The 22,128-nt window shown below is 40.9% G+C and overlaps 1 protein-coding gene across 3 annotated transcripts in view; it reads left to right on the plus strand.

Moving 5' to 3' along the window:
* Window positions 1-22,128, plus strand: part of SLC29A4 (solute carrier family 29 member 4) — a 660,337-nt gene that overhangs the window by 483,811 nt on the left and 154,398 nt on the right. For all 3 annotated transcript variants that reach the window (XM_056534647.1, XM_056534645.1, XM_056534646.1), the window contains one exon: window positions 13,368-13,491. In XM_056534647.1, coding sequence (XP_056390622.1) covers window positions 13,368-13,491 — 124 coding nt within the window. The remainder of the gene's footprint in view (window positions 1-13,367; window positions 13,492-22,128) is intronic.

Genomic DNA, 22,128 nt, shown 5'->3' on the forward strand with positions numbered 1-22,128 from the left:
GCATCGGGAGCCCCTGGGACAGCATCGGAAGCAGTGAGGACCTGGTCCGGAGCGGCGGGGACAGGTGAGTACAGCTTCCTATACTTTACATTGCACGGATCCCTCAACATGTACACTCTTCTACACCCCTCTGCTACCCATGTACACTCCTCTAAACCCCTCTGCCACCCATGTACACTCTTCGACACCAGTCTGTCACCCATGTACACCCCACTATTACCCATGTGCACTCCTCTACGCCCCTCTGCCACCCATATCCACTCCTCTACACCCCTCTGCCACCCATATACACTTCTCTACAACCCTCTGTCACCCGTGGGAAAAAAGTGTGGAGCCTAATAGGTTTGTTTTGCTGGTTTAATGGTGAAGAATTGTGGCTGGATGAAATTGTCATTATGACGCAGACCAGATGGAGAAGAAATGGGAACAACGCTGATTAGAGAAGACGTCACTTGTGAGAGTTGCTGTCTAAACCAGCATTGTAATCTATATACCCACAGATAAATAGATATTGTGCATTTTGTGTATTGTGGCGCTTTTCCCTTTTTTTTTTTTTGCTCGTCAACCTTTGTAGGGGTGCCCCGTGAAATTTTTTCTTTTGGAGGGGTGCCCCGAGCCGAAAAAGGTTGGGAAACGCTGTTCTGACCCCTCTAACTTTTTTATTTTTCCGCATACAAGCTAATTTTTTGCGCTGTGGTCTGTAGTTTTTATGGGTACCATTTTTGTTTTGATGGAACTTTTTAATCGATTTTTATACAATTTTTTTATGGTATATGAAGTGATCAAAAATGCACAATTTTAGACTTTGAAATTTTTTACATTTACACCATCGTCGACCATGTGGTTTATCTAACCTTACATTTTAATAGTTTACGCATGCAGCGGTACCAGATATGTTTATTTTTATTTACATTACTTACATTATTTGATTTATAAAATGGGAAAAGGGGGGGGGGGATTCAAACTTTTATTAGGAAGGGGTTCATTTACTTTTATTAACTTTAACTTTTTATTTTTTTTGTCCCAATAGAGGGCTATAAAATGCAATCTTTTGATTGCATATACTGTTCAATGCTATGCCATAGCATAGCATTGGTTGGTGTTATCGGTGCTCTGCAGCTCCAGCCTGCAGAGCCTGGCTGCAACATCAGAGGTCCGATCGGACGGTGGGGAGGCAGGTTAAGGGCCCTCCCGACGTCCTCTCAGCTGATCGGGATGGTCGGGACCTCCGCTGAGCTGCTGGGATAATTTTACTTTTGTTTTAGACGCTGCAATCAACTTTGATTGCGGCATCTAAAGTGTTAATGCAGGGCATCCACCTGATCGGTGGTGCCTGGCATTAACCCTGGGTCCTGGCTGCTTATAGCAGTCGGGACCCACCGGTTTTGAAGCGTGCTCAGCTCATGAGCACGCTTCAAACACCTGTAACAGGACCAGGGCATACAGGTACGCCCTTGGTACTTAAAGGGGTTATCTGCATAAGGTGATTTTAGTATGTACCTGCCAGACAGTAATGGACATGCTTAGGAAGGATCTGCACTAGTCTTTGGGCTTAATGGCTGTGTTGTGAGATTACCATAGCACTGTGGCTAGTTTTTTGTGAACTGGTATTTCCTGTTTGAGTTTCCTTTTTTGCCTACCAATCCCATTATTCCATTTTCCTCCCTCCCACACATCAGCAACCCCAACCATTGAAACATAAATAAGCTGCATCCATTCAAAAGACCTGTGTTTTTCAATCAGGGTACCTACAGCTGTTGGAAAAATACAATTAGTTGCAGATTGATCTCTCTCCCACCAAGCTTCACCCATTGAAGCAGACAGGCTCCCTGTCATAAGCTGACTAGGTCTCTGCCACATTGCAACCTGGGAAAAATCTTAGACATTTTGCATGCTGTTAAAAATAAATATTGGGGTGAAAATCTCAAGAAATGCGAGACCACCGTCACACACAGGTAAAGACTCTATATTATGAACTACACTAGCTTTACAACCCCTGTAGCATAGTCAAGTAAAAAAAAAAATCCTGGAATACACCTGTAAGTACTGGGACACAAGGGCGTACCTGTATGCCCTTGATCCCCAAGAGGTTAAATGATGTCAAGAATCATCAGAGGGGGCGGGGGGGGGGGGAGAATCCATACTCCTGTAAGTGGCCCAGAGCTTCCGGGGGTCCCTGCCGGTCCTGGACCTTTTTTTGTGTATTTCTTTTTTTGCTTGTCAATGAGTGATTGTTACTCACTGACCACTGGGGGCCCGCCACTCATAGGCGTGCGCACGGGGTGTGCCGGGTGTGCACAGGCACACCCTAATCACCGCAGCCGCGGCCCGCTGCTGCAGGACTTTTTTTTATTTTTTATTCCTCACTACTAAACCCCAGCCCCACCGGACATCCCCGACATCACCAGCCGGAGGACGGGGGATAGATTGGCCGGAGCCGCAAATTTAAAAAAAAATGCATTTTTAAACATCCGGTGTGCCCTGAAAGACTTTTTTTTTTAAATGCATTTTTTTTATTTTTTATTTGCGGCTCAGGCCGCTTTATCCCCCGTCCTCCGCCCGCTCTATCCCCCCTTCCTCTGGGCCGCTCTATCCCCTTCCTCCGGGCCGCTCTATCCCCCGTCCTCCGGCCGCTCTATCCCCCCCGTCCTCCAGGCCGCTCTATCCCCCGTCCTCCGGCCGCTCTATCCCCCCTTCCTCTGGGCCACTCTTTTCCCCTTCCTCCAAGCCGCTCCTCCCTCTTCCCCGGCCGCGCACACTGCTGCACTAACTGCAGACGCAGGGGCTGCCCCGCAGCTGCGCACGTCTGCCTCCACCTACTGGGATGCTCCTGGCCGCAACTCCTGGCACCGAGTGTCCATTCCTCGGCATGAGGAAGAAGTGGGCGATGGTGCAAAGTGTGCAGCAGATGGGAGTGGACGTGCCCGGCCTCTGACCCCAACATGGTTGCCGCAGGTAAGAAAAGTGCACAGACCGAGGACGGGAGGGGGGTGGGATGTATGATGTGTGTATTATGTATGTATGATGTGTATTATGTATGTATGATGTGTATTATGTATGTATGTATGATGTGTATTATGTATGTATGATGTGTGTAATATATATGGTGTGTGTATTATGTATGTAGGATGTATTTATGTATGATGTGTGTGTATATATAATGGATTTGTGTATGTATTATGTATGGTGTGCATATGTATGTATTATATATGTATGATGTTTGTATTAATGCATTATGTATGTATAATATATATATATATATATATATATATATATATATATATAATGCATAAATACAAACATCATACATATATAATACATACATATGCACACCATACATAATACATACACAAATCCATTATATATACACACACATCATACATAAATACATCATACATACACACATCATACATACAGAACATACAGTACATACATACCATATATATGTTATGTATGTACTGTATGTTATGTATGTATGATGTATTTATGTATCATGTCTATGTATATATAATGGATTCGTGTATGTATTATCTATGGTGTGCATATGTATGTATGATGTATACATGAATTATATATGTATGATGTTTGTATGCATATAGTATGTATTTATGCATTATGTATGTATGTGTGTGTATATATATATATAATATATATATATATGTGTGTGTAGGTTATGCATGTATGATGTGTGTATGTATGTATGACGTATGTATATATGTATTATGAATCAGAACAAAAGAAAAAATAAAGTTTCCTCCAGCTCTTCCAAGGATAACGGTGCTTGTAGTATTAACCATCAAACCTTTAATCTGTATAGATTAAAAATAGAAAAAGGTGACATCATAAAAGAGAAGTGAAACTCCAGTGCGTTTTGGGCTACATATAGCCATGATTAAGAGCGACATTTTGCTCAAAACGTGTTGGAGTTTCGCTTCTCTGTTATGATTGATGTCACCTTTTTCTATTTTTAATGCATACAGATTAAAGGTTTGATGTTTTAATACTACAAGCACCTTGAAAGAGGCACCTTTCTTTTTTCCTTTGTTCTGATACACGGGACACGGCCTGTTCTCTGCAGTCCGTGCTCTTCTAGCAGCAAAAATACTAAAAACGACTACAGCACCGACCCGGTTGTTGAAATAAACATTTTTTTATTTTTTTTTATGTATTATGTATGTATTTTATATTATGTATGTATTATGTACGCAATCCCCCACACAGCACCCCTCAAACACACACACACACAGCACCCCCCCCCACACTCACACACAGCACCCCCTCCACACACACACAGCACCCCCCCCACACTCACACACAGCACCCCCCCCCCCCACACTCACACACAGCACCCCCCCCCCCCCCCACATTCACACACAGCACTTCACACACACACACACAGCACCCCCAGTGCAACATAATGGGAGTTATAGTTTTGGTCACCATATATTGTATCAGGGCATGCTGGGAATTGTAGTTGGTAACTGCAAATCCCAGCATTGCATTCCTTGAAGGAATGCAATGCTGGGAGGTGCAGTTACCAACTACAATTCCCAGCATGCCCTGATACAATCTATGATGACCAAAACTACAACTCCACACATCTATATAGGAGTACAATTTAGATTATGGTGTAACATGCTGGGAGTCCTAGTTTTGGGTCAGCTGCAGACCCAAAACTACAACGTGCATGCTGCTCCAAGCTTGCTGGGTGCCGCATCACTTTTTCAACCAATCTGGTGCAAAAAAAAATTCTATTTGGAATATTCCCCCCTCTGTGCCCCCATCTTATAGTAAAAGCGTTCTTCTGTTTGCCAAGTAAAGAAAAACATGAGTTTTACCATTCAACTTAGAATTTTTTTTTCAAATCCACATCAAATGCCTCCCTATAAACACCAGCAACATACACACAAGTGGGAGGTCTAGTCAGGGCTGGTGCATGGATTTTTGACACTCTAGGCAAAACCTAATTTTGACAACCCTTTGGCTCCGCCCATTGAACCCCTTGGCAAATATAAGATCAGGGGTAGAATTAGTCCCGTAAGCCTCATGGTAAATTCTAGACTTGTCCTCCTCCCTACAATTATAACTATACTGCACCTAATGTGGAGAACTATACTGCACCTAATGTGGGGGAACTGTACTGCACCTAATGTGAGGGAACTATATTGCACCTAATGTGGGGGAACTGTACTGCACCTAATGTGGGGGAACTATATTGCACCTAATGTGGGGGAACTATACTGCACCTAATGTGGGGGAACTATATTGCACGTAATGTGGGGGAACTATATTGCACCTAATGTGGGGGAACTGTACTGCACCTAATGTGGGGGAACTGTACTGCACCTAATGTGGGGGACTATACTGGACCTAATGTGGGGGAACTGTACTGCACCTAATGTGGGGAACTATACTGCACCTAATGTGGGGGAACTATACTACACCTAATGTGGGGGAACTATACTACACCTAATGTGGGGGAACTGTACTGCACCTAATGTGGGGGAACTATATTGCACCTGTGGGGGAACTGTACTGCACCTAATGTGGAGGAACTGTACTACTAACCTAATGTGGGGGAACTATACTGCAAACCTAATGTGGGGGAACTATACTGCCAACCTAATGTGGGGGAACTGTACTACTAACCTAATGTGGGGGAACTATACTGCACCTAATGTGGGGGAACTATACTGCCAACCTAATGTGGGGGAACTGTACTACTAACCTAATGTGGGGGAACTATACTGCACCTAATGTGGGGGAACTATACTGCCAACCTAATGTGGGGGGAATATATTTCCATCCTAATGTGGGAGATTTATACTGCCAACCTAATGTGGGGGAACTATACTGCCAACCTAATGTGGGGGAACTATACAAAAATATAAAATTGTACTATTTTGATCCCTATAGCACTTTTATTTTTCTGTATATGGGGATGTGAGGGTCATTTTTAGCGCTGTGAATTGTAGTTTTTATCGGTACCATTTTTTTTTTTTTTTTGCTTTTTAGATATTTTTTATGGTATTTGAAGTGACTAATAGTGCTAATCTGATTAGTGCACTATGACGACTTTTGGGACCCCACTTCTGATTTTGCCCAGGGCCATGTTAAGCCTAAAACCGGCCCTGGATACAATCCTCCTACACTATGCAAGCAAGAGTGTGTGTGTATATGTATGTGATATATATATATATATACATATATACATACATAAACACACACACACGCATGCGCAGAGTGAGTTTGTGCTTTAGGGTGCACACCCTAATGCAATAGGCTGCGCACGCCTATGCCGCCACTACTCGCTGACTGATTGACTGACTACGTACAGTCAGTCAATCAGTAACACACACATGCTGTCACTGTCAGAAAGAATCCCTGCTTTAGGGCGCCGCTGCTGCATACCCGATTGTCATGTAATTCATTATTTCATCCAGGCAACCACTGCGGCCCTTTAAGAGTAGCGCAGAGGCTGCCTGGGAGAATAGAAGTCATTCCCAGTGATGTGCAAAGTCACTTCATACTGACAGAGAGGAGCGGAGAAGAGGGGAATGTGCCGCTTCCTGTGCTTCCTGTGTTGGTGTGTGTAAAGCCTCCAGGCAGCGTCCAGCCTGTTATCTTCTTACCGGTAAAATTTTGTATAATATGATAATGCCCTCCTCACATGTATAATCCCCTACTCTCATGTATAATCTGATAATCCCCTCCTCACATGTATAATATGATAATCCCCTCCTCTCATGTATAATATGATAATCCCCTCCTTACATGTATAATATGATAATACCCTCCTCACATGTATAATTTGATAATCCCCTCCTCACATGTATAATCAGATAATCCCCTCCTCACATGTATAATCTTATAATCCCCTCCTCACATGTATAATATGATAATCCCCTCCTCACATGTATAATATGATAATCCCCTCCTCACATGTATAATCTGATAATCCCCCTCCTCACATGTATATTCTGATAATCCCCTCCTATCATTTGTAATCTGATAATCCCCTCCTCTCATGTATAATCTGATCCCCTCCTCACATGTATAATCTGATAATACCCTCCCCACATGTATAATATCATAATCCCCCCCACATGTATAATATGATAATACCCTCCTCACATGTACAATCCCCTCCTCACATGTATAATATGATAATCCCCTCCTCATATGTATAATATGATAATCCCCTCCTCACATGTATAATCTGATAATCCCCTCCTCACATGTATAATATGATAATCCCCTCCTCACATGTATAATATGATAATCCCCTCCTTACATGTATAATATGATAATCCCCTCCTCACATGTACAATATGATAATCCCCTCCTTACATGTATAATATGATAATCCCCTCCTCACATGTACAATATGATAATCCCCTCCTCACATGTACAATCTGATAATCCCCTCCTCACATGTATAATCTGATAATCCCCTCCTCACATGTATAATATGATAATCCCCTCCTCACATGTGCAATATAATAATCCCCTCCTCACATGTATAATCTGATAATCCCCTCCTCACATGTATAATCTGATAATCCCTTCCTCATATGTATAATCTGATAATCCCCTCCTCACATGTACAATATGATAATCCCCTCCTCACATGTATAATATGATAATCCCCTCCTCACATGTACAATCTGATAATCACCTCCTCACATGTATACTATGATAATCCCCTCCTCACATGTGCAATATGATAATCCCCTCCTCACATGTATAATCTGATAATCCCCTCCTCACATGTATAATCTGATAATCCCTTCCTCACATGTATAATCTGATAATCCCCTCCTCACATGTACAATATGATAATCCCCTCCTCACATGTACAATATGATAATCCCCTCCTCACATGTATAATACGATAATCCCCTCCTCTCATGTATATTATGATAATCCCCTCCTTACATGTATAATATGATAATCCCCTCCTCACATGTATAGTATGATAATCCCCTCCTCTCATGTATAATATGATAATCCCCTCCTTACATGTATAATATGATAATCCCCTCCTCACATGTATAACATCATCACATCATCATCATCAGGTCATTAGCTGTTGCAAAACTACAACTCCCAGCACACCTGCATGCTGGGAGTTGTAGTTTTGCAACATAGAAACATAGAATATGTCGGCAGATAAAAACCATTTGTCCCATCTAGTCTGCCCAATAATCTGAATACTATGAATATTCCCTGGCTATCCTTTATATAAAATAGGGCCAGGGACTATTCATAGTATTCAGATTATTGGGCAGACTAGATGGGACAAATGGTTCTTATCTGCCAACATATTCTATGTTTCTATGTTGCAAAACTACAACTCCCAGCATGCGGGCATGCTGGGAGTTGTAGTTTTGCAACAGCTGGAGGCACCCTGTAGAATCACTGCTGTAGGCAGAACAACAAGTTAATTATCATATGGCCATTTAAATCAGTCACTTCCCGAAGCATAGCAGTGAGCTTGCCAGGAAGGTAATTATCCAACATGCACCTTCAGTGTTCAGACCACTGCTCTTCTGGTCCAGGGACCTACTGGAGGAGCAGTGGTCGGAGCACCAAAGTATGGTAGTACACAGACATACTGTCTCCAGCTGGAGGCAGTATGTCTGTGGGGGCACAGAGGGGCTTACAACTATATATGGGGCACATGGGGCCTAATACGACATATAGGGGAACAGGGGGCCTAATACTACATATAGGGGCAAAAAGGGCCTAAAACTATATATGGGGGCACAAGGGGCCTTATACTACATATAGGGACACAGGGGGCCTAATACTACATATAGGGACACAGGGGGGCCTACAACTATATATAGGGGCACAGAGGGGCTTACAACTATATATGGAGACACAGGGGGCCTAATACTACATATAGGGGCACAGGGGGCCTGCAACTATGTATGGGGCACAGAGGAGCCTACAACTATATATGGGGGTACAGAGGGGCCTGCAACTATATATGGGGGCACAGAGGGGCCTTAAGCTATATATGAGGGCACATAGGGGCTTAAAACTATATATGGAGACACAGGGGGCCTTCAACTATATATAGGGTCACAGGGGGCCTGCAACTATATATGGGGCACAGAGGGGCCTTCAACTATATATGGGGGCACAGGGGGCCTACAGCTATATATGGGGGCACAGGGGGCCTACAGCTATATATGGGGGCACATACGGACCTACAACTATATATGGGGGCCTAAAATGATATATGGGGGCACAAAGCGGGTACTATGTATTGGGCCAATACACATGGGGAGTTTGTAAAGAGGGGGCATTGTGCTGGAGAAAGGAGCCTAAAATGCTTGTCTGGCTGCTCTGGCAGGTTCTGTGGAGACGAGTCTTGGCCAGGAGAAGTCTTCATGGTGCCCCAGGCCAGATACTGGAAAAGAGGAAAAGTGAATGACTCCAATCAGAGAAGACGTTCTCTGTGAGTCATTAAATGTAACTATGATCACTTATACTGTCTGAAGAGCGCTCGCTGGTATCTACCTCTATATGGTCAGTATGAAGGAATATTGGCAAATTGCTAGGGCAGTTTCACAGTAACCAGAATAGGGTATATTAGATTACAGCAGAGTGCGGCTCAGTACAATACTTTGCAGCACACTGCTCTAATCTAATTAGAGATATATAATTAGAAAAAATAAAATTGGGTGCAGGCCACGGAAAGGGAGGGGGGGGGGGAGGTTGTGGCCCAGGCCTTGAGCTGTGAAAGGGGCCCTGAAATCTCTGACGGCAGCCCTGCAAACATGTATGAGTCTAGGGCACAGTGTAATCATACACGGCTATTTGTACATCTGTATCGTTAATGGTTTCAGAAAGACATGTCTTTGCATATAGCAACGAATATTGTAACCTAAGAGAAGAGGGCTGCCAGATCATGTGACCTATGACCTTTATGTTAAAAAAATCCTAAGCATAATAGAGTATTCTACCTTTGGGAAAAGAAACATACATTTTTAATTTACGGTGTACATTTTACACAAAAAAATGCAAAACTTTGTGCATTAATATTAAATGGGTACTCCTCCTGTACCAAGGTTGTTAAAGCTGGTTCCTTTGCATAATCAATATCGCTCCCATAGACTTGCATTGAGGGGACGGGGCATGATGTAATTAGGGGCTGGGTTATGATGTCACAAGCTCCTGGCGCTGTCTCCAGCATTCTAAATGATATTTGCGAGCGGTGGCCATATTGATTATGCAAATTAACCAGCTTTAACAACCTTGGTACAGGAGGTGATTATGAACTTGTCTGCCAAATTATACGTTATTCTAACAAACGGTTTCAGAGAAGATGTTTGTAGAATATTATGCAATCCAATATGACGGCCAAACCATGTGATCAACAGACTTGCAATTAACAAATCTGACATGGGACTACAGTGTTACCACATACAGCAAATAATATATCTGTAGCTTTAGTGGTTCCAGAGAAGATTTGCGAATATTGTGCAAAAATTGCCCCAAAAACCAAGATGGCGGCCTTGCGGCAGCCTAATAAAGTAATAATAAAAATAATTAACTGAGCAAAAACAATAAGTGTCCTATGCACATTTGTTGCTTGGTCAGCCAAACTACATGCTGAAACAATAGTAAAATTATATATTTTTATGACAGCAAAAGGCCACATAAAAATTGTGTTTGATGTTTTAACGAAAAGGACATTTTTGAGGTGAAGAATATATATATATATATATATATATATATATATATTTATTTATATATATATATATATATATTGTGTGTGTGTGAATCGGCATCTATTAGGTCAGACTTCGTCAAATCTAAATTTAATTGGATTGTGATTGCACTTCTTGTAACTATTGTTCAGATTAGGTATTTAGCCATGTATGGTTTGCAACTGTAACTTGGGTAAAATGGGTTCTACGCTAATCCTAATTAACTGTAAATCCTCTGCAAACCCCAAATGCAACATGTTTCAACTGTTCTTGTGTTATTTTATTTACTGCCTTTTCTAAGCATCTGTGCAGTGACATTTACCCCATTACTGCTATCTGTAATAAGCCTGTTGTGTTCATGAATGAAAACAACTGCCAAGGGATACTACATGGTGTCTTCCAGGTACATTGAACCGCATTACACTGTCAGTAATGGTCTAGATCAGTCATCTCCAAACTGTGGCTTTCCAGCTTGCTGGGCGTGCTGGGAGTTGTGGTTTTGCAATCACTGGAGGGCCATAGTTTGGAGGCCAGTGGTCAAAATCATTGGTTCCCAACATTTTTATGGTCAAATACCCCTTGACAGCTCATTCCCCCCATATTAGCAACATGTTTGTATTTAACATAGTTGTTATTTCAAATTGATAAGTTTTTCTTTACTTCATATTCTCTCCCAAGACCCCCTGCTCCTCTTTCTATCTCCCCAGGACATGTTCTCAGATCGGAGTTGTTCACTTTTCCATTTCTTCACTATCCGACCTATATTAAAGGGGTACTCCGGTGGAAAACAAATATTTTTAAATCAACTGGTGACAGAAAGTTAGACTGATTTGTAAATGACTTCTATTTAAAAATCTTTTGATTTCCTGTTCTTATCAGCTGCTGTATGCTCCAGAGAAAGTTGCGTCATTCTTTCCAGTCTGACGCAAAGCTCTCTGCTGATACCTTTGTCCGTGTCAGAAACTGAGCAAGAGCAAATCCCCATAGCAAACCTCTTCTGCTCTGGACAGTTCCTGACCCAGACAGAGGTGTCAGCAGAGAGCACTGTGGTCATACTGGAAGAACTACACAACTTCCCCTGGAGCATACAGCAGTTGATAAGTACTGGAAGGCTTAACATTTTTTTTTAAATAGAAGTAATTTACACATCTGTATAACTTTCTGGCACCTGTTGATTTTAAAACTGTTTTTTTTCTTCCCACCAGAGTACCCCTTTAAGATTTATCCACGCCAAGACTTCACAGAACCTGCTAGACAAACATTTTATTCTCCTTTCTGTAGGACATGGCCATGTCTTTAAAAACTCCCCTAGTGTACTACCCTACACAGTAATAGCACCCATTTTGTGCCCCACATATAATATTTTGGCCCTCTTTGTGCCCCCATATAGTTGGATGGTCCCATACTGCCCCCATTTAGTAATAGGCTGCCCCCTTACAGTAGAAGGTCCCCTCTGTGCCACTTTATAGTTGAGGGCCCCCATACTGGCCCCATACAATAGTAGGCCTGATACTGTCCTATATAGTTGTAGGTCCCCACACTGCCCTCCCCCCATGGGGCCCTCTCTGTACCCGAATATAGTTGTAGACCCCCACTCTGCCCCATATAGTTATAGGCCCCTGACACTGCCCTAATATAGTTGTAGGGCCACTCTGTGTCCTAATATAGTTGTAGGCCCCCACATTGCCCCCATATAGTTATAGGCCCCCATACTGCCACACTTTGGTGTTTCACTGCTATTCCAGTTCAGGGATCTACGTATATGGCCCATAGCAGTAGGTCTCTGGTCAGGAGGAGCAGTAGAACACCAAAGCGGATGCAGCAGTTACCATCCATATCAGCCCAGTGCTTGCACTTCTCCTCAGCTGTCCTCCTGCTCTGCTGCTAGTGCACTTCCCCAGTGCTTCGACATCAATCTCCCATCCTTTGGCCCCGGTCTTCCGCATTCTGAAGCCCAGTGCATCACACTGCGCCGAGCTTATTACTGCCTGCACCAATGCTCCTCCTTGGCCTACTTCCTGGTGAGCAGGCACATTACCTGACTCTGTCGCTCAGGGTATCACTTGATGAGGCGGGACTTTGCTGCAGCTGGCGAAAAGCTGAGGCACAGTGTATGCTGTCGGGCCCCAGAATATGGAAGAAGACCGGAGCCGAAGGACAGGAGACCAATATTGGCACACCGTGGGAGCAGCAGAAGCTGAGTTAAGGTTTGTTATTTTTGTTGTTGCAGCCCGGGCAGAATGGAAACAAAAAAACCCTCTATAACCCATCCTAAAAAAAACTCATTCATTCCTAATTTACTTGGTAAAAATTCCAAATAAGTCTCCGACTATGCATGGTATCGATGGCAGGACACACACACTACTCAATATCATACCTATAGGGGGAGATTTATCAAAACCTGTACAGAGGAAAAGTGGGTGAGTTGCCCATAGCAACAATTCAAATCACTTCTTTCATTTTTCAGAGGCCTTTTTTTCAAACATGAAAGAAGCAACCTAATTGGTTGCTATGGGCAACTCAGCAACTTTTCCTCTCGACAGGTTTTGATAAATCTCCCCCATAGAGTAGAGCTACCTGTACTGCAGTGTGAACTATTATTCAACTACAGCTTATGTATTTACTTTATGGTATACTTTTAAGGAAAACAGATGTGCTTCAACAGAAAACAGCATGGAACTGCAGTCGGATTTAACAACAAGAGGTACTTACATTAGATTTGATGTTCCTGAGCACAAAGTTAAAGGCAACTGGCCAAATTTCAAAGGTAAGAATCATAACAGTTTAATGCTAAATGTAAATATATTTTCTTTATGGCATTTTCCCCCACGATGTCTTTTAGCAGATATTCAATAATCTTATAATCTGAAAGGTATAAAAAAAATGGTGTCTCTTTAGTCAATGATTATCAGGGTTTATCTGTGCCATCTGAATTGCAGAAACTGCAATAATGTTTTTTTTTTTTTCTCTATTTCTCATTGAGGGTCCATGTAGTGTAACATTTGCTACCTCTACAGAATAAAAATTCTTAGTGAAAAATGGTCATACACAACCTGTTGATTTCTTATGTATATTGAGGCCTCTCAACCTTCAACTAATGGCGCATACTACCATGCCAAGCCGTGCATGTTTGTGGTGGAAAAGGTAGAAACCAAATTATGTCTGTAGGGGAAAAATTTTTGACAAATTACTGCAAACTTCTTTACCTAAAAATTTCCAGTGGTGACCCTGACTATCTCCAGGCCACCCATAGCAAGTTATAAGCATCTGCTGCAAAGCATCTGGAAGATTTTAATTACCTGTCTGCTGCATTACTGAAGCCTATTGTTGAAGGTACACTATTTCCTTAAGATTATAAATTCACCTTTAGGCTATGTTCACATAGTAACATAGTTCATAAGGTTGAAAAAAGACCAGAGTCCATCAAGTTCAACCTATAACCCTAATGAGTCCCTACTGAGTTGATCCAGAGGAAGGCAAAAAAAAAACTCATACTAGAGGTAAAAATTCCTTCCCGACTCCAAATATGGCAGTCAGAATAAATCCCTGGATCAACATGCTGTCCCTATAGATCTAGAATCCATAACCTGCAATGTTATTATTCTCCAAAAATGCATCCAAACCCCTTTTAAATTATTTTACCGAGTTAACCATGACCACCTCCTCTGGCAGAGAATTCCACAGTCTCACTGCTCTTACAGTAAAGAACCCCCATCTGTGATGGTGTAGAAACCTTCTTTCCTCTAAACGTAGAGGATGCCCCCTTGTTATAGATACAGTCCTGGATATAATTAGATCATGGGAGACATCTCTGTACTGTCCCCTGATATATTTATACATAGCTATTAGGTCTCCCCTAAGCCTTCTTTTTCTAAACTAAATAACCCTAATTCTGATAATCTTTCTGGGCACTGTAGTCCTCCCATTGCCCATCTTTGAACCCTCTCCAGCTCCACTAGATCTTTCTTGTACACTGGTGCCCAGTACTGTACACAGTATTCCATGTGTGGTCTGACTAGTGATTTGTACAGGGGTAGAATTATTTCCTTGTCGTGGGCATCTATGCCCCTATTGATGCACCCCATGATTTTATTTGCCTTGGCAGCAGCTGCCTGACACTGGTCACTACAGCTGTACTTCTTCATGGGTTAGACAGGTGACCTGTACTGGGGAGTTTACCTTATCTCGCTGTATTTCACCTGGCATTTCATTTTCCTCGGTGAATACAGTGGAGAAGAATTTGTTATATATTTGCTTTTTTCTGATCCCCGTTTATTATTTCTTCCTCATCATTTTTTAAAGGGCCTACACTTTCATTTTTAACCTTTTTGCTATTTATATAGTTAAAGTTATTTTGGGGTTAGTTTTACTCTCTTTGGCAATGAGTCTTTCTGTCTCTATTTTTACGGCTTTTATCATTTTTTTTGTACATATTTTACATTTTTCTCTATAGCTTTTTAATGCTTCTTCACTGCGGTCCTGTTTTAGTAGTTTAAATGCTTTATTTTTGTCATTTATTGCCCCCTTAACATTTTTATTCATCCATATTGGTTTTCTTTTATTTCTGACCCTTTTATTCCCATAAGGTATATACATCTTACAGTGAGAATTTAAGATATTTTTAAAAGTCTCTAATTTAGTGTCAATATTCTTGTTTTTGAGGACACTATCCCAATTTATATTGTTAAGGGCTTCTCTGAGTTGATCAAACTTTGCCTGCCTAAAGTTCATTGTTTTTGTGGCCCCTCGAGAGATTCCCTTATTGAAGAACAAGTTATAATGTATTATACTATGATCACTATTTCCTTGGTGTCCTTCCACTTGCACATTAGTTACTCTGTTAATGTCTGTTTGTTAATATTAAGTCTAGTAGGACGCCCCCTCTGGTCAGGCCCTGCACCATTTGGGACAGATAATTGTCTTTAGCTATGGTCAGAAAACATTTTCTTGTATGAGATTCACAGGTCTCAGTCTCCCAGATTATATTAGGATAGTTAAAGTCCCCCATTATTATCACCTCATTCTGATTTGCAGCCTTGTTTATTTGCCTCAGTAATTGATCTTCTGCCTCTTCTATTATGTTTGGTGGCTTATAGCAAACCCTTATCAGAATTTTTTTATTTTTATCTCCATATAATTCTACCCATAATGACTCCACATTATCGTTTCCCTTCCATATATCCTCCCGCAGTGCGCCTTCAGACTCGATTTCACATAAAGACAAACTCTTCTACCTTTCAGTTTTGTCCGATCTTTCCTGAATAGACTATAACCCTGTATGCTATCGTCCAACCAATATACAAACAAGGAGAGCGCTCCTAGTGTGATAACGTAATGTGAAAAGGAGATGAACAAACAAGTAGAATTGCTCACCAAGTATAGTTGTACTGCGACCAAGTACAACTATGGTAAAAGCCTGGAAACACAGGCAAAGCACTCAGAAGAATCCCTCCAAGGAACAGCCCAGGATAAAGGCAGCGCATAAGACTTCGAAGGTAAAATGGTTTATTTACCCGGCATGCAACACGTTTCGCTGGATAACCAGCTTCATCAGGCATGTTGAGGGTAGAGACACATGCAGTATTTATACACAACAGTTAACCCGCACATTGCTGGTATAAAAGCAATGGGCAGGAACACATAAAAAACACACATAAAAACTAATAGATTAATTATAAAAAAAATACCACATACCTAACTAAAAGAAATTAGATGTAAAGATAAAAATATAAAATATAAAAAAAACATATAATATATTGATAACATGTTTATAATTTATTTATAATATGATAATAGAAGGCCGGTCAAGCTACACAGCATTCTCGATCATCTCATTTAAACCACCAGGGAAAAGAGAACCAAGTGAAAAAATCCAATATGATTCTCTATTAATTAACCTTTGGAAACAATTTTTTATAATGGATGGTATAACTTCAATAATTTTTAAGTTTAGACAATCAAAATTCCCTGCATGGATTTGACAAATATGTCGTGAAACACTGTGTAGCATGAATTGTCTTCCCACATTGGACCGATGCTTATTCATGCGAGACCGCACCATCTGAACGGTGCGGCCCACATACTGCAGACTGCAAATACAGGATAAAAGGTAAACCGCATAGCTGCTTTTGCAACCATGCGCTCCCTTAATCTAAAAGTTTTTTTCCAAAATATTACAAACAAAATTATCACCTTTTTCTATCATGATACAACATTTACATCTCATTTTTCCACATGGAATGGTACCATTATCCTGTACTACACGATTGGATACAACAAAACAGTTATTCTTCAGACCATCACTAGGGGCCACCAAATTCCGCAGATTTTGTGATCTGCGGAATGTGACACCTGGGTGGTCAGACAAAATATCTTTAAGAATCGGATCACCTTTTAATATATACCAATATTTATTAAGTATTGTTTTTATCTTGGGTGCTGCGCAATTGAAATTGGTGATAAAATTATGACTGTAATTCTTATTGGATTTTTTACTATTTTTACATTTATCAATTGTAAGGTTCATAATTTCTTTCTCAGCATTATTCATAGCAGTTTTATCGATTATCAAATCCTCTTGTCGTTGTACCTTAGCCTGATTGAAAGCTTTATTTAAAATAGATTTTGGATAATTTTTCTCTCTAAAGCGATTCTGTAAAATACGAGATTGTTCCAAAAAATCAGAATTAGATGTACAATTTTTTCTGATATGCAAATATTGCCCATAGGGCACATTACAAATCCACTGGGGATAATGAGAACTATTGAAGTCCAACAGGCTATTTATGTCCACTGGTTTAAAAAATGTTTTAGTTTTTATACGGCCGTCAGAATCCTTTCTGAGTTTGAGATCAAGAAAATCAATAGAGGAGGAAGAACAGTGTATAGTGAATTTTAAACCCCCAAGTATTCAAATTAAGAGTGTCAACAAAATCTTGTGCTTGAGAAAAGGAGCCTGTCCAAATAATGAACAGGTCATCAATATATCACCTAAAAAAGGCGACATACCGATTAAAAACAGGGGACTGTGCGATATGAGAGGACTCGAAGCGCCCCAGTGGATTCGTAATGTGCCCTATGGGCAATATTTGCGTATCAGAAAAAATTGTACATCTAATTCTGATTTTTTGGAACAATCTCATATTTTACAGAATCGCTTTAGAGAGAAAAATTATCCAAAATCTATTTTAAATAAAGCTTTCAATCAGGCTAAGGTACAACGACAAGAGGATTTGATAATCGATAAAACTGCTACGAATAATACTGAGAAAGAAATTATAAACCTTACAATTGATAAATGTTAAAATAGTAAAAAATCCAATAAGAATTACAGCCATAATTTTATCACCAATTTCAATTGCGCAGCACCCAAGATAAAAACAATACTTAATAAATATTGGTATATATTAAAAGGTGATCCGATTCTTAAAGATATTTTGTCTGACCACCCAGGTGTCACATTCCGCAGATCACCAAATCTGCGGAATTTGGTGGCCCCTAGTGATGCTCTGAAGAATAACCGTTTTGTTGTATCCAATCGTGTAGTACAGGATAATGGTACCATTCCATGTGGAAAAATGAGATGTAAATGTTGTATCATGATAGAAAAAGGTGATAATTTTGTTTGTAATATTTCGAAAAAAAACTTTTAGATTAAGGGAGCGCATGGTTGCAAAAGCAGCTATGCGGTTTACCTTTTATACTGTATTTGCGGTCTGCAGTATGTGGGCTGCACCGTTCAGACGGTGCGGTCTCGCATGAATAAGCATCGGTCCAATGTGGGAAGACAATTCATGCTACACAGTGTTTCACAACATATTTGTCAAATCCATGCAGGGAATTTTGATTGTCTAAAATTAAAAATTATTGAAGTTATACCATCCATTATAAAAAATCGTTTCCAAAGGTTAATTAATAGAGAATCATATTGGATTTTTTCACTTGGTTCTCTTTTCCCTGGTGGTTTAAATGAGATGATCGAGAACGCTGTGTAGCTTGACCGTCCTTCTATTATCATATTATAAATATATTATAAACATGTTATCAATATATTATATTTTTTTTATATTTTATATTTTTTATATTTACATCTAATTTCTTTTAGTTAGGTATGTGGTATTTTTTATAATTAATCTATTAGTTTTTATGTGTGTTTTTTATGTGTTCCTGCCCAATGCTTTTATACCAGCAATGTGCGGGTTAACTGTTGTGTATAAATACTGCATGTGTCTCTACCCTCAACATGCCTGATGAAGCTGGTTATCCAGCGAAACGCGTTGCATGCCGGGTAAATAAACCATTTTACCTTCGAAGTCTTGTGCGCTGCCTTTATCCTGGGCTGTTCCTTGGAGGGATCTGTCTGAGTGCATCGTCCAACCAAGTCTCTGCTATACCACTATGCCATAATTTTCCTCAGACATCAACCACTCCAGTTCCTCTGTTTTATTGGACTGACTTCTGGCATTAGTCAACATGCTATGTTTTCGGCACAATCGTCCATCCAACAGGACCAGGACCAGGAAAAGTCCCCGTTTTTCCACAGCAACCCATTTGCAGCCCGCAAGTACATTGTGGAGCTAAATATGGGTCTCCTAGACCTCAGGGACGACCAACATTAAATGTTTAAATGCCATGATTGTTATTGATCACGGCATTTAACCATTTAAAAGACAAACATCGGAGCCAGCTCTGATGTCCATCATTACCGGCAGATGTCAGCTGCTAATATCAGCAGACATTTGCCTGTTATTATGTGGCCCGTCCCGCAGGCACACATCATATTCCCATCACCCAATCCATTGGGAAAGGGTTAAGAAAATACCAATGACATTAACCCCTTAAGGACCCATGACGTACGCGTACGTCATGAGTCCCGGTCCTGCGATATAACGTGGGGTCACACGGTGACCCGACATCATATCGCGGCAGGCCCGGTGTCAGAGTGAAGCCGGGACCCGCCGCTAATAGCGTGTGGCACCGATCGCGGCGCCGCGTGCTATTAACCCTTTTAAAAACTAAAGTGAAAGTGCCCGGCTAGCTCAGGGAGCTGTTCGGGATCGCCGCCGTGGCATCCCGAACAGCTGTAGCACAGGCAGTGGCGTTGCTAGGGTTGGTGTCACCCGGTGCGGTAGAAAATGGTGTCACCCCGTACCTCCCCCCCCCTCAGTAAGTTTTTAGCCTGTTGTTACAGACACCACTGTTGTAGCGCATTGTGAGAAATTCCAGTATAGTAATCAGATATACCAGTTGCCACAGAATAGGAGAGTGTTAAAAAAGTTTTCACCATTTAAATATACAGCTCCCAGAATTACTTAAAGAGGTACTCCACTGGAAAACATTTACTTTTATATCAACTGGTGCCAGAAAGTTAAACAGATTTTTAAATTACTTCTATTTAAAATCTTAATCCTTACAGTATTTATCAGCTGCTGTATGCTCCACAGGAAGTTGTGTAGTTCTTTCCAGTCTGATCACAGTGCTATTTGCTGACACCTCTGTCCATGTCAGGAACTGTCCAGAGCAGGATAGGTTTGCTATGGGGGTTTGCTCCTACTATGGACAGTTCTTGACATGGACAAAGGTGTCAGCACAGAGCACTGTGGTCAGACAGAAAATAAATTAAAAAAGAAAAGAACTTCCTGTGAATCACTTATACAGCAGCTAATAAGTACTGGAAGGATTAAGATTTTTAAATAGAAGTAATTTACAAATCTGTTTAACTTTGTAGCACCAATTGATAAAAAAAAAATGTTTTCCAGTAGAGCACCCCTTTGAGCAGTGGTGAGGTTATGCTGGGAGTTGTAGTTTCACTCACCATAACTGTAGAACTTACAAGTGACTACAGCTCTGATAGGACACAGAGAGGAGAGTATACAATGATATCAGTGACTACAGGTGACGTCTCCTCTATAGTGAGGAGAATGTACGATGATATCAGTGACTACAGGTGACGTCTACTCTATAGTGAGGAGAATGTACGATGATATCAGTGACTACAGGTGACGTCTTCTCTATAGTGAGGAGAATACACAATGATATCAGTGACTACAGGTGACGTCTTCTCTATAGTAAGGGGAATACACAATGATATCAGTGACTACAGGTGATGACTTCTCTATAGTGAGGAGAATACACAATGATATCAGTGACTACAGGTGACGTCTTCTCTATAGTGAGGAGAATACACAATGATATCAGTGACTACAGGTGACATCTTCTCTATAGTGAGGAGAATACACAATGATATCAGTGATTACAGGTGACATCTTCTCTATAGTGAGGAGAATACACAATGATATCAGTAACTACAGGTGGCGTCTTCTCTATAGTGAGGGGAATACACAATGATATCAGTGACTACAGGTGACGTCTTCTCTATAGTGCGGAGAATACACAATGATATCAGTGACTACAGGTGACGTCTTCTCTATAGTGAGGAGAATACACAATGATATCAGTGATTACAGGTGACGTCCTCTCTATAGTGAGGAGAATACACAATATCAGTGATTACAGGTGACATCTTTTCTATAGTGAGGAGAATACACAATGATATCAGTGACTACAGGTGATGTCTTCTCTATAGTGAGGGGAATACACAATGATATCAGTGACTACAGGTGACGTCTTCTCTATAGTGAGGAGAATACACAATGATATCAGTGACTACAGGTGACGTCTTCTCTATAGTGAGGAGAATACACAATGATATCAGTGACTACAGGTGACGTCTTCTCTATAGTGAGGAGAATACACAATGATATCAGTGATTACAGGTGACGTCTTCTCTATAGTGAGGAGAATACACAATGATATCAGTGACTACAGGTGACGTCTTCTCTATAGTGAGGAGAATACACAATGATATCAGTGATTACAGGTGACGTCTTCTCTATAGTGAGGAGAATACACAATGATATCAGTGATTACAGGTGATGTCTTCTCTTTTAGTGAGGAGAATACACAATGATATCAGTGATTACAGGTGACGTCTTCTCTATAGTGAGGAGAATACACAATGATATCAGTGATTACAGGTGACATCTTCTCTATAGTGAGGAGAATACACAATGATATCAGTGACTACAGGTGACGTCTTCTCTATAGTGAGGAGAATACACAATGATATCAGTGATTACAGGTGACGTCTTCTCTATAGTGAGGAGAATACACAATGATATCAGTGACTACAGGTGACGTCTTCTCTATAGTGAGGAGAATACACAATGATATCAGTGATTACAGGTGACGTCTTCTCTATAGTGAGGAGAATACACAATGATATCAGTGATTACAGGTGATGTCTTCTCTTTTAGTGAGGAGAATACACAATGATATCAGTGATTACAGGTGACGTCTTCTCTATAGTGAGGAGAATACACAATGATATCAGTGATTACAGGTG

This window comes from Hyla sarda, chromosome 8, assembly GCF_029499605.1.
Source record: "Hyla sarda isolate aHylSar1 chromosome 8, aHylSar1.hap1, whole genome shotgun sequence".
NCBI lineage: Eukaryota > Metazoa > Chordata > Amphibia > Anura > Hylidae > Hyla > Hyla sarda.